At 56.6% G+C, this 13536-nt stretch overlaps 1 protein-coding gene across 3 annotated transcripts in view; it reads right to left on the reverse strand.

The window, feature by feature from the left end:
- Positions 1–13536, reverse strand: part of LRRC20 (leucine rich repeat containing 20) — an 87123-nt gene that overhangs the window by 13427 nt on the left and 60160 nt on the right. For all 3 annotated transcript variants that reach the window (XM_043596539.1, XM_043596540.1, XM_043596541.1), the window contains one exon: positions 11951–12118. In XM_043596539.1, the coding sequence (XP_043452474.1) occupies positions 11951–12118 (168 nt within the window). The remainder of the gene's footprint in view (positions 1–11950; positions 12119–13536) is intronic.

Consider the following 13536-nt stretch of genomic DNA (forward strand, 5'->3'; position numbering starts at 1 on the left):
TAATAACGTACACCTAAAACTAACGTAATAGTGTCAACTGTACGAAAAAAAAAAAAAAAAGAAAGAAAGAAAGAATCCATTAATGAACCTAGACATGCTTTTTTTTTTCCTTCACAACAAGCTTCAGAGAAAGAGAAACAAAGGAGGAGAAAAGTCCCTGCTGTGATTCCCTCCTCCACGTCCCCAGGTTGGCCAGCAAAGGAGGGCTGACGAGTTTCTCCTCCCGCACACTCCTTGGCCCGGCTCTGATAGGCGATCAAAGACGGATCATAACAATTCTCATAAATAAATAACACAGTCTTACTGGCTGCTCTGGAGACAGCTAATAAGTAAATCAAATTGCCCGGCCCTTGCTTGGCATTTATCTTTCCGGTCAGACTTCCGGTCTTTGCTCTACTGTGCCTACTGTTCCTCCCTGCCGAAGTCTTTGTTCTCCCCCCACAACCCCCCTCATGTGGGCCACTGGAAGGCCCCCCCCCCCGCCTCCAGAGCCACCACCCCCGACGCACCCACAACCCCAGGCTGGTCTCTTTTAGTTTTCTTCCAACTGCCTAAAGAATGACAATTCTGTTGTGGACTCTCCCTCCCTCCCTCCCTCCAGCTGGCTGTGTTCCTGTATCTAACACGGGCGTGGGGGACCAGAACTGTCGAACCTGCTGTGTGTATGGCAAGTGTCAGGCAGGGCAGGGGTGACCGGATATGCAGATAGGAGTATAATCACCTCCCCTAAAGGTTCTTCTCCCAGGGGCGGGGGCAGATGTGAAAATGGCTCCTTTGAAAATTCTCCTCCATGCTTGGAAACGAAGGTTGCTAATGCTAACGTTACAAACCCTTCTGCTCAGATTTAGGGCCACTGTCAGAGAATTAAGTCCTCCCTTACTATTGGAAAAAGAAGAAAAGCTCCTAAGATAACCACCAGGTAAGAAGCAGCTAGGTAGCCCCCGCCCCCACCTCCCAACCCCCAGGGAAACCAGCTTCTAGAAAAACAAAACGAGCTGAAGTTGGTAGTGGGAGAGAGTGGTCAAGACGCTAACAATAGCAAGGAAGTGGGGAGATGTGAGCCAGCGGTGTGCTGGCTAATGTTTAACAATCTACTCCCTGAGGTGGGAAAAATCCGATATGTGGCATTTACTGTTTTTGTTTGTGTTTGTTTGTTTGTTTGTGGTGCAAATACGCCCACCATGGCCAATTCCAAGCTACTAAGGTGAGGCCACTGAATCTGACCGTGCACCGCCAGCACCCTGCTGGAGAGCCGTGTTGAGCAGCCCGCCCCAGCAGGACCGCAGGCCCCTGAGTGAAAGGTGCCGGAGCTCAGGCCAAGTCCCCATTTCAACTAGGATTCTCCGGCATAAACTTGTACCTTGGGAACGGGCCCACTGTTTTGTTATCTGTGCGTCCTCAGTTGCCTTTGGCTTATTGATGGAGTTCCCTCGGAAAATGCTAGATATGCGTGCTGTGCTACAGGGAGGAGAGAGGGTTCAGGGGCACTGGGGCAGTGGGGCCCCATGCTCAGGGTCCAGGGGACAGTAGGGTCAGTGTGAAAGGAGAACCCCAAGGGAAAGATGCAAGTCCACAGGGCTCACCCCTGCCACTCTCCCAGCCAAGCCCAGCGGTCAGGGCCAGGCTGTCGATTTTCTCACCCTGATGTAGCTACAGACACACACAGAGACAGACACCGGGAGGAGGAGGGAGGTTGCGGCTTCCTCGTGACGGAATGTGGGTACTGATGGAAGGTTCTGGCTCAGCGGTGCTATCACGCCTGCACACTGGAACCAACTGGGGAGTTTGAGAAAATCGTCAAGGCCCAAGCCCACCGTGAGAGATTCTGTTTTAACTGGCGTGGAGTGTGGTCTGGACGTGAGGGTTTTTAAAAGCTCCCCAGATGGTGTGAATGGGCAGCTGGCTCGAGCGCTGCTGGACGTACGAATGAGGCTTGACGGGAGAATCCAGTGAAAGCACGCGTACAGCCCTTCCGTCCTGGGATGCTGCCAGCTGTTGTGCTGTGAGGCAGAGCTTTCAGGAGCGGGGCTGACAGCCTACATGGTCTGGGGAATCCTGCCTCATCATCTTAGACCCTACTATGCACCCCAAGGGAGCTTCCTTCCAACCAAAGTTATGTGCTTCCGCTGTAACTCTGTTGTGGCTTTCTATCTCCCTGCAGCAAAAATCTCTCTCTATGCTGAGCACTGTCCTGAACAGCTGAAGTTCTGGAGCAAGACTGCTTGGGTTGGAACCCTGGCTCTCTGCCTAGGCAACATGAGCGTGGCCAAGGCACTTAACTTCCCTATGCCTTGGTTTCCTCCCCTGGGGAGAATAACCGTCTGCCTTATAAGGTTGTCATGAGGATTAGCCAAGAGCATATTCAAAAAGTCGTTAGAGAGGATCAGATGTGAAGTTAATGGTCAGTGAGTTATTAGCTAGTGTAACTGACCATGCCACAAGCCCCAGGAGACCGGGGAACATGGCTTGTGCATCCCATCTGTCTCTAGCATAGTGCCTGCCACACAGCAAGCTGTTCAACCAAAAAATGACCACTGGTGAATGAATGAACAGGTCCACTGCCTAAATTCATGCCTATGCCCCTGCAAGCCTTGTTCCCGGAGCTCTGAGGTTTGGAGCACAGGAGCTACTCTCCAGCACTCTGGACAGGGACAGAAGACTGGCTGGCTGCCTAGCGGAGCGTGCAAGTGTTTTTGTTTTAAACAAACATCAAATAACTCTTTTCTTGCTGTTCGCCTGTGTGCCACGAACAGAATGCCAAGAGCATCTCGGGTAATTGGAGGTTTCAAGTAACCAAGGCTTTACCACCGTGTCTGGCACAGAGAATCCTATTCCATTTGGGCAGAGACCAAGTGTGTGAGAGGTCTTTTGCTCAGAGCTCCACTTGCTCGTTCCCTGTGGGCAGACACGTGAGCAGGGGTTGCAAACAGGAGCTCCCTCCCATCACATCTGGGGCCATGTCTAACTTGCACTAATTGCTGCTAAAGCCTGTTTACTCCCAGCCTGTCCCACCTCCTGGCTCCACGGGCGGCCAGCACTCCCTGCGCTGTGTGATGATTACCTCCCCAAGCTGTTCGCCAGCTCGAGGGATGCCTGCACCACCGCTCGCTGCCCACGGGCACAGCCTGGTACTGTCACGCTGGACAAGGGCATTCTGGGAGACAGCATGAGTCTGCGGTGGCGCTCAGGCAAGCTGCCACCTTGAGGGCAAGTCATTCTCCTCCATGACCCCTGACAGTGCTTGGAGGGGAGGGGACAGGGTAAGGCTCCGACTGCTCTCAGCTAGCTGTGCTCAAGAGAAGTCCGAACCCAGTGCCCAGGGAGGGGACTGGCTACATTTTCCCCCAGACAGGTTTGGAGCCCTAGATCCAGGCTCAGGAGAAAAGGGTCCTCCCAGACCTGCCAGCCTTAAAGCCTGCACACAGTGGTCACTCCCTCTTCTCAGCTACTACATGCCTGTCTCAAATCCCTTCCTGCCCGGAAGCAAGAGTGGGACCAGAAATGGCACAGCAGCCTGCTTCAGGGTATGTGTGTGTCTGGTAGGGTAGGCGAGGTGGGTTCCTGGGGACCTGGGTAAGTGCCGCAATTCTCAGAATCCTCTGCAAGGACAACTTTGGCAAACCTTTCTTGGCCAGCTGAGCCCTGCCCTGGATGCTGTGGCCCACTAATTAGCCTCTATCCAACCTTTTAGCAATATCCCCTGCCTCCTCTGTCCTGGTCCCTGGGTAAGTGCAGGAGGCCCAGCAGGCTGGAGGGCAAGGAGTAGGGGACGAGGCTGAGCAGGCAGCACACAGCCAGGACTCCAGGCTGGCTGAATGCCAGGACGAGCAGCTGGTGGGAAGTGACCACGGTGGACCCTGACACCAGCTCCAAAGGGTGGAACCATCCTCCCCACTGTGCAGCAGGGATGAAACAGAGCCATGCAGAGGGGAGGGGACGTGTTCATGCCAATGATGTAAGTGGGGCTTTGGACTTCTGCTATGAAACTCTGAGAGGCCAAAGGAGAGGAGGGACGATGGGAGCACAGTCAGGGTTGAGTGGAGTCCAATTCAGAGGCTCTTTACCTTGGAGGGGGTCCCAGCCCACCAGGAGAGGGGCAGAAGGAGGTGAAGAGGAGTCTGCCCTGACTTCTGCTTTTGTTATCACCATGGGGTGATATCACCCTTCTCTCCGGAGCGAAGACAGGCAGGCAGGCCTGGGGAAACTCTAGGAAGCCTTTCCTGCTTGTGGTTCAAGCTGCGTCTTGGGCCCAGGGGGAGTTCGGAGGGCAGCCGGCACTGACAGATCAAGCACCTGCCCTGGAAAGCTGAGAGCCAAGCCCCCCACTTATGCCGCTGCCTGGTCTGCCCGCAGGCAGGGCCTGGTGTCCAGACGCATTTGCTTTGGCCGAGATTCCCCACTTGCTGCCTCCTCATCGTATTGAGCGCCCGTGGGCCTGCAGGGTGGGCGGCACGCCTGACCTCTCAAAGCCCTTGTGGCCTTGGCACAGTCTCTCCCTGGCCTGGCAGTTCCGATCAACCAGGACCGTGGCCTGGCTAAACCCCAAGTGGTACCAGGTGGAAAATGGAGGCGCTCATAAGATACAACCTGCTGATTTCACGAGTTACTTTTGCAGCTCTGGGCACAGCCCGCTGACAAAAGCAGCGTGTTACTCATCCCTATTCAGATAAGACCAGCCCCCACCCCCAACAGAGCCTGGCAGCTTCGTGGAGGAGGAGGCCGAGAGGCCAACTTCTCAGCTTTGACCTGTCTCAGGGGCTGACAGGCCCTTCACGTCTACAGGAAGTACGTTTGCTAACCAGCCTCTTGCAAACCACCAGCTAATGAGGCCTTGCGGTGTGCCCTCTCCCAAGGCGAGCTTTCTCTACAGCTCCGCCCTCTTTTCAGGGCTGAGTGAGGCCAGTGGGGGACAGCCATCCCTCTGCAACCTGCCAACTTGTTTACGGGTGCCTACCAGCCACGTGGCATCCGGCACCTGTTTCTTCACACAGCGACCCACCCCCTCCTCTCCCATCAAATGAAGACTGGACAGGCTCTGGAACACCAAAGACACATGGGCGGGGATGACCAAACACCTGGCTTAAAATCCCACCTCCACCACGTCCTTGTGCAGACTGCGTCCCCTCTGTGAGCCTCTCTTCTCAGCTGTCAAGTGGTGATAACACCTCCTTTCCAGAAGACAGGCTTGAGCAAATTAAACGAGGTAAATTACAGAGGAGCTGTGCTAGGCGTGCTAGCTATGAGGTTATGAGAAGTTTGTCTACTTTTGTCTCTTTAGATCAAATAGAGTATTATTTCCACTTCTGCTCTTCCAGGGTTTTCCCTGCTTACAGAACATTTTCGGTGGGCGGGGGGCAGGGGCGCCTGGGTGGCTCAGCTGGTTAAGTGTCCGACTTTGGCTCTGGTCATGATCTCATGGTTTGTGGGTTCAAGCCCCGCGTTGGGTTCTGTGTTGACAGCTCAGAGCCTGAGAGCCTGGAGCCTGCTTCAGTTTCTGTGTCTCCCCCTCTCTCTATCCCTCCCCGGCTCGTGCTCTCTCTTTTTCTCTCTCAAAACTAAATAAACGTTAAAAAATAAAAAAGATAAAAACATTTTCTGGGGGCACCTGGGTGGCTCAGTCGGTTGAGTGTCAGACTCTGGGTTTTAGTTCAGGTCAAGTGTCAGGCTCTGTGCTGATAGCACGGAGCCTGCTTGGGATTTTGTCTCCCTCTCTCTGTCCCTCCCCTGCTCATTCTCTCTCTCCCAAAATAAATAAATACACTTAAAAAAAAATTTTTTTTTTCTGGGTTCTAGGGGAAGACCTAGTGAGACTTCCCTCTCTTCCCACTAGAGGGACAGGGGGCTGTGCGGTAGAGAAGGACCAGTCCCACTGGGTCCCCTCCTCCAGGAAGTCCTCCTATGCCCACCTCCACGCCCACCACTCCCTCAGCGCTTCCACCCCACCCCCACACAGCAACCGGAGCCTGCAGAACCTCTCACAGCTGGGCAGCCTGCTAGAGCCCCCCAAGTAAAACAAAGTTGTGTTCCCTCTGCCCCTGTGACATTGACCAGTTTATTCTGTGCAACAGGGTGAGGCTGGAACAGCTGTGTGAACATCAAGGGAGGGCGATCCTGAGGTCTTGGCGGGCATCTGTGCCCCCAGCCTAGGAGGACAGCAGAGGCTGCGTTCTGGAGGACTTCTCTTGATGAAGGCCAGAGTGCAGCTGTGGCTCTCTGGAAGGATCTGTCTGCCCCTGCCTGTCAGAGAAGGGGGAGGATGCTATGATACAGGGCCCAGGACCCCTGTGACACACCGGGCCACAGCAGGGGTGCTGGTGACCCCTTAGGCCAGGCGTGCTCCCTCCAAATCCCCACGGCACCCCCACTCCCATCCTTGTACTGCAGGACGAGCGTCCTGTACTTGTGGAAACCTTACGTCTGAGGGCTGGCGCATGGCCCGGATAAACTACAAGAGACTGAAGTCCAGAGGTGGGGGGCAGGGGCACAGATTCTCAATGAACACGCTGCTGCCCCGGCCTAGGTCACTTGTTAGAAATGGAGACCCCTGGCCCGTCCACAGAAACTGTGATTCAGTAGGTCTGACAGCGGACCCGGCAGCCTTCCTCTTTCGCCAACGCTCCAGGGGGGTCCGGATGTGGGGTCTGTGGCGTGCGCCCTGTGGGATTCTGTGAGGCTTGGAGAGCCAAGCCTTGGAGTGCTTGGGGGGACTGGGGGGCCCAACAGCACGGACAGCGGCCCTGAGATGGCACCTGGGGCTTTCGGGAACGGCCCTGGACCAGCCTGCGTTGTGCACAGAAACCACTTGGGGACCTTGCTCAGGTGCAGATCCTGACCCTGGAGGAGCGAGGTGGAGCCCGAGGGTCTGCGCTTCTAACGAGCTCCCAGGTGATGCCCCCGCTGCGGGTCAGTAGATGACATTTTGCGAAGCCGGAGCCTTGAGCAGGGGTTCTTGAACTTCAGCACACATCCCTATCGCCTGTGGGTGGGGGCCGGTGAACACAAATTACCCCCTCCTCTCCCCATTTCTGATTGAGGGGGTCTGGGGCTGGAGGCTGTGCATTTCTAACAGGTTCTCGGGTGCTGCCCAGAGACCCCACTCTGAGAACTACTGGCTTCGATGGTGAGAAGTGAAACAGCCTGAGGGGAGGATGAAGCAGATGAGGCCCAAAGCTGCTCTGCGTGATACAGACACTTGGCTTTTGCCTCCATAGTGCTACTGCCCTGTTAAATTCTTAGCAGGAGCTTGTCTTCCTCTGATCTCCGGCTCTCTCTGGAACGCTGGGAAAAACCCCAGTGAACTGAGGGTTATGGAAAATTGATTCCAGCTTAACTGAAAAAGCCCCCTGCTTAGTAAATTGAAGTCTCCTAACTACTTGATTTTGTCCGCACCCCCACATGTTCCAGGAGTACGACCAACTGCCGTGTGGGAGCAGGTTCTCCCGTGGCCTTTTTGTGGTTCCTGCCTCCACCTTCGAGTCATGGGTGGCAGCTGCCAGGGTGAGGGAGCTGGTTCCCGGGGTTTCACAGGAGGAGTGATCCGGCCCATCCTCATGTCACCGCCCACGGTGACTAAGCGTCTCCACCTCCTCTGAAACCCTCCCCCGGCCTCTCCTGGGAGCCCCACCTTCCAAGGACACGTGGCAGGCCACCCTCTGCCCGGATCCTCCCCCTGGCACACTCGGCATCCTGACCGTGACTTCTCTCTGGTGTGGTGGTTTACCACCTGCCTGCACTCACACCTCCCTCACGGCCTGTAAGCGGCCTGAGGTCAGGGCCTGCACCTCATTCATCTTGGCAGCTTTTATTTTTTCTCCAGAGACCACTTTCCCCCAGGGAGTCTTGTCTATAAAAACTTAGAAGCGCCCATCCGCCACTTTCTGGTTTCGAAAATAGAGGGGCCATCCCGTATCCCAGAAACCTGTTAACTCGCTGCTGTCTGAATAAACACTCTGAGCTACAAATCCTCTTCTTCCTCTCGGGAGCACCTAGAGAAAACAACTATGTCCTGGTAGGCTTGTCTCCGGGACCCAGGCAGCCACCCCTTGGACGGGGGCATCTGCTGCTGTGTGTGTGCCTGGCGGCCAGCGGGGCGGGTCGAGGCCCCTTGATCTGCATGACCTCACGTTCACCTGAACCTGGCCCAGACCTGCAGCCTCGGGGTGGGGGGTGGCCAGGCAGAGAAAATGATAAGACATGAGGAGGGACTTTCGGACTGAGCGTGCAGGCCAGTAGGGTGGTGAGGGGGGATGGGTGGGGATAAACAGGTGGCCCTGGACCCGTCATCTACCTGACTCCGTACTTGGGTGGTGAGCTCGTCTCCTCAGCCAAGCCTCCCTGCCTGTCCTCACTCCAGCCCCACTAGTGAGCAGGAGGATGCAGACGGTGGTGACCGTGATGGACAGAGACATGGGTGGAGAAGAGCGAAGGGAGGGCTGTATTGTGTGGCTGGCGGTGTGAGCTGCGGGGGACAAGTAGCTAGGCTGGCTGAAGACAGAGCCCAGATCTCTGCAGGACAACTCAAGGGAGTGGCTTCCGGCATTTCCTCATCACGACCCACGGTGAGAAATACATTTTTACATCACAACCCAGTACACGTGTCTGTGTGTGTACGTGAAACTGAAATAGAAGTCACAAAGCAGCATTACTGTGCTACAGGTGACGCACCCCATCACGCTCTGGCCTCAACCTTCGGATCTGATCTGGCTTCGGGGCTCGTTAGTGGGTCACAGCCGGCAACTCGAAACAATCTGCCCTGCCGTGCCTCGGGAATTCCAGAGGGCCTTTGGGGCTTAGGAATTCCTGCCTAGTTCAGCGCTCTCAACCACTCGAGCACCTGCTGAATGGCAGACACGTTGCTCGATGCTGGATGGGGATGGGGAGCAGGGCAGCTCCGAGAGGAGGGTATGGAGACATCATACACACAGACCAGACGACTCTCAGTACAGGAGGCGGCAACGGGGCCACCAATGCTACCCAGATACACGACCCGAGCGCACTCAGCTCCGGCTGGGCACCAAGGAGCGGCACCGTGACCTGCTGGCAGCTGGCATCAGAAAGCAGACACGAGTGTCCCTGTCCTTCCTAGCCCATCCCTTCCCCCTCTGTGAACTGCAGCCCTCTCTCCTCTCCCCCCGGTTCTGGCCCAGAGTGGAGGAATATCGGGCAGCGGCGTTATCCAGAAAGCAGGAGATGAAAGGAGTCGACCTCGACCCCTCCCAGGGTGCTGCAAGCCTCCAGGTCTTCCAAGGGCCAGGCTGGAGGTATCCTCAGGGGCAGCCCCTTCACACCGAGTCTCCTTGTGCTGCACTGGGGGCTTGCTTCAGAGCTGCCTGCTCTCTGCTTGCTGAACTAAAGCCTAAAGGCAACTCACGCATCTCAAATTTATTTCTCAGGGAAAAACAGTTTCTAACACCCTCTGTGGGCCCCGAAGGGGAAAAATATGTCACTCTTAAGGCATCCTAAGCTCCTACTACAATTATCCCAATGAGATCCTGCAGACGAGCTACAGCTGGCAAAAAGTACAAAGCTATTTCCGTAATGAAGGACAGTGTAGCCCTCACCTTCCTCACTGATTAAAGCCCTCCTCCATCCCGCCGGGCTCTGAAGACTGTGGCCTGGCCCTCCCGCTGTTTTGGGGAGTTAGAAGCAATCTAAGTAACTAGGATAGATCAGAGAGAGAAAAAGGAAGCGAGGAGACTCCAGCAAGGGAACAGCAGTTGCCTCCATGTGCCCCTTCTCTCCATCTGGGGGGCATGTGGGAGAACCCCCGAGGCCTCCCGCAGTGGAGCAGGCCATGGCCCAGTCGAGCACCTCTGGGAGCTGTTGCACACTTGGGGGAAAGCAGGGGCCTCTGCCGAACAGGGGCAGTCCCCAGCATGTCCATATTCCCCGGGCCTGGACCCAGGCTGGGCAGCAGGATGCTCTGTACAGGTGGAACTGGCTGGGAAACAGCCCAGGGGTTGATGTCTCTTTCCCTTGGCCAGATATACCACATACCCCTGGCCATGAAGGCTAGGGGAAATCTCTTAGACCTGCGTTTCTACATCTATCAAATAGGCCTTGAGCCTGTGCATGAGCATTCTTGGAAAACTGTAAGGAGCTCCCACATGTAGTTATTACTGTCACCTTACAAACAGGAAGAGATATCTATACAGGAGAATGAGTCAAAACAGCCGATCTTTGTTTCGGGAACAGTCGCTGCTGAGGGATCTGGGTGGCCTGTGGGAGGGGAAGGAGTGGGGGATCTGTACCACCCTGGACTGCTCACTTCGTACTACAGCCAGACAGAGGCCACTACAGCCAGACAGAGGCCCCCACACCCTGCTCCCCTGATGAGGGCAAAGCTACCTTCTGGAGTGGGGGTGGAGGGAGAACCTCCGTTTAAAAGCTGGGAAGAAGCTGAGGCACAGAGAGGTGATGGGAGTCTTCCAAGGCTGCGGACAGGAAGGGGGGAAGCCAATGGCCAGGACCTGTCCTGGCCTGCCTGCCTGCAGCTATGAACCCAGTCCTGGTCTCCGCATCAGCTCATAGGAGCCCCTCTTTGGTAACCGCTCCATTCAGTAAGTGGCAGAAGGAAACAGAGGCATTAGGAATGGCCTCGAAGAACAGGAGGCAGGGGAGGAAAGGCCCAGTGAGGAGAGCCTGCTGAGAAGGAAGGGCTTAGGGCGAGACCACAGTCAGTCACACCAGCGCAGGAGGGAGAGCACTTCTGGGCACGTACCTTCCACCTAAAGACAGCACAAGGGCTTAAGGGACTGGGGAGCCACCTCGGGGCCAAAGGCACTCAGGGATCCTGGTCTTGGGAGGGAAAAGTCCAAACCAGAGCGCATCGCCAGGGCCTTCCCAGGGACCAGACAAGGAACCCCATCCTAGACACGGAGCCAAGTCTTGTATACTCGGCCTGGCACTTCTGGAGTCTCACTGTGCAACCTGATGGGCTCTCACGACTTCTCTGAGCCTCAGTTTACTCATCTGTAAAAGAACGGATTCCAAACCTCAGAGGTTACCTGGTCCTGACCCCCCGCCCCGGCCAGGGTCCTGCAGGCAGCATCCCCGACAGAGGGGATACTCAGCACGTGCGGGAGGCAGGCGCTCTCCATCCAGCTCCAAACCACTAGAAAGCTCTTGCTTTTAGTCAAATGGCATAATGGCTGTGAAAGCAATTACAAAAGTAAAAGCAGAACCAGAGGGGGTTATTACTGACACTGTCAACATCAGACGTGACGTGAGAGGGCCCGAGAAACGGGGCTGAAGAGGGGCTTCTGAGGGAGCCAAGGCAGCCAGACGAGGGAGCCGAGGAGGAGGGCAGAGGGGCCCTGGTGAGCAGCTGGAGAGGATGCCCGGGGGAGCTGCCCACAAGGAGGAAAGGACCACCCGCTGGGCCTGCCGGGTGCAGAAGGCACTCTGAACCCAGGGCGGAGACCCTCGGGTTCCCTGGGGGGAGTGTAAGCGTGCAACGTTAGGCACAGAGGCCCTGCTCTGAACACATTTGCCTGGCGGCCCCTGCTCACTACCAGTGAAGAGCTCACTGTGGAGTCCAGGGAGGGAGATGGGGAACTCAGGTGGAAGGAGATGTATATAAGGTTCAAGCCGGAGGGCCTGGGAGGCAGCCCAGACCAGCAGACGGAGATGCGAGAGAGAGCTCGGAGACCGGGGTGGCCGGCTGGTTCAGGGCAGGCTGTGAGGAAGCCCAGGCCTTCTACCTGCCAGGTGTGCAACCCAGCCCCAGCAGGTGGCAGGGCCTCAAAATGGTCCCCTTCCCGGGCTCAGTGCCCCGGGCTCAGGTGTCTCAGACTGGAAGGCTCACCCTGGCCTTTATGTCTGTGCAAGTCTGACCCCGGAGCCCCATGTCTGTGCCCCGTGACCCCGTGAGCCCCTGAGGAAAGGGAGGGCAGAGGGAGGAACTGCAGACAGCGGGAGGCGCGGGGCCCACACGGCCGGGGCCGCTCACCCACGATGTTGTTCTCCTCCAGGTTGATGGTCTCTAGAGCTGGCAGGGTAGTGAGCTGCTCGGGGAAGTCACGGAACTGGTTCCGGGAGAGGTCGATGGCCTTGAGGTGCTGCAGGGTACTGACCTCGTTGGGGAGCCGGTGCAGGAAGTTCCCTTCCAGGTGGAGCTCTGCCATGTGAGGAAGGAAGAGAAGGACGGGTGAATGGGGGCAGATGACAGGGACAGCGGCACCTGGGCCAGGAAGGAAGAGAGGCAACCCCAGCCATGGAGGCAGACCCCTCAAGGGGCTTCCCCATGTGTGCACAGGAGGAGGGCCCACCCCACCATGCCGGCTGGGCTCCCCGCTTTGGGCTCTAGAATGGAAGGCTCTCCCAACCAAAGCGTGGCTTAGACAAAGCGTCAGGACGGGCTGTCTCCTCGCTTCCTCAGACAAGGCCTCAACTCTGGGCGTCGAGAGGACAGGTCCCTGGACTCCCCACACCCACAGCCCAGCTGAGGGACACCACTTTCTACCACCCTCCCTGCTCAAGGAGCAGCCAGGGGCAGCCAAGGTCTTTCTATGTCACGTGACCCCACTCCCCTATTCAGCCCCAACTGGCCAGATGAGCGTGGGTTCCCACCCGACAGCGGCTGCTCCGAGAGCCAGCCAGTGACCCATGCAGGAACCCGGGAAGAAGGCGAGCTGGGCCTATGGGAGTCCCTCCCTTGGGGATCTGGCCAGGGCTGGCCATGGTAGAAGCCGAAGCTGAAATGTGTTCTACAGAGAGAAGCCTTGGGAGATCCTGGGGGGCCCTGGGCAAGGACAGGCATGAGGGGCAGAAACCAAGCGTCAACGGGGAGGTAGCATAACGCAGGGCTTAAGAGTGGGGGGGATCGGAGGTCCCCACTGCCTGGTTCAAACCTTGCCTGAGAGTTGTTCACTCAGTTATCTAACCACATTAGGTCTCAGTTTGCTCATGTGCAGGAAGGGACTAATAATAGTAAGTGCCTCACAGGGTTGTTGGAGGGTTGAATCCGGGAGCATGGGTCAAGTACCTGGCATGGTGGCCAGGACAAAGTTCGCATTCACATGCCCTGCTATTACCATCACAGCACAGCGCTGTGTGAAGACCAGGCATACGCCAGCACATGGCTGGCACATGTAGGTGCTCAATTAACATTAGGGAAGGACCTAAGGGAGCAGTGGAAGCCGGCTGGCGGCTGGACTGTGGGGGAGACAGAGAAGCAGAACTGCCGTGAGCCCAAGATAAAGAGGCTGGGCCAGCGGAGGCCTTGGTTTCTGGGGCTTTCCCAGCCCCTGTCCACACGTGACCTTGAGTGAGCCCCTCCTCTGCTACATGACTCAGGTGAACCCTGTCATCTTGTCTCACCTAGAGGAAACCGATGCCCAGAAATGCCAAGTGACCTGAGGAATGACCTCAGCTCTTCTTCCCAGGGCCAGCTTCGTGGGTCTGTGACCAGTGCAATCACATGGGGTCCTAGGTTCAGGAGGGTCCCACACTGGAGATTGAACTACCTTCAAAGTCCTAATAAATTTATCCTGGAATCTGTGTCTTACAAAGAGCCAGAGTCATGGGGTGTCAGGT

The sequence above is a fragment of the Prionailurus bengalensis genome, chromosome D2 (assembly GCF_016509475.1).
Source record: "Prionailurus bengalensis isolate Pbe53 chromosome D2, Fcat_Pben_1.1_paternal_pri, whole genome shotgun sequence".
Taxonomy (NCBI): Eukaryota; Metazoa; Chordata; class Mammalia; order Carnivora; family Felidae; genus Prionailurus; species Prionailurus bengalensis.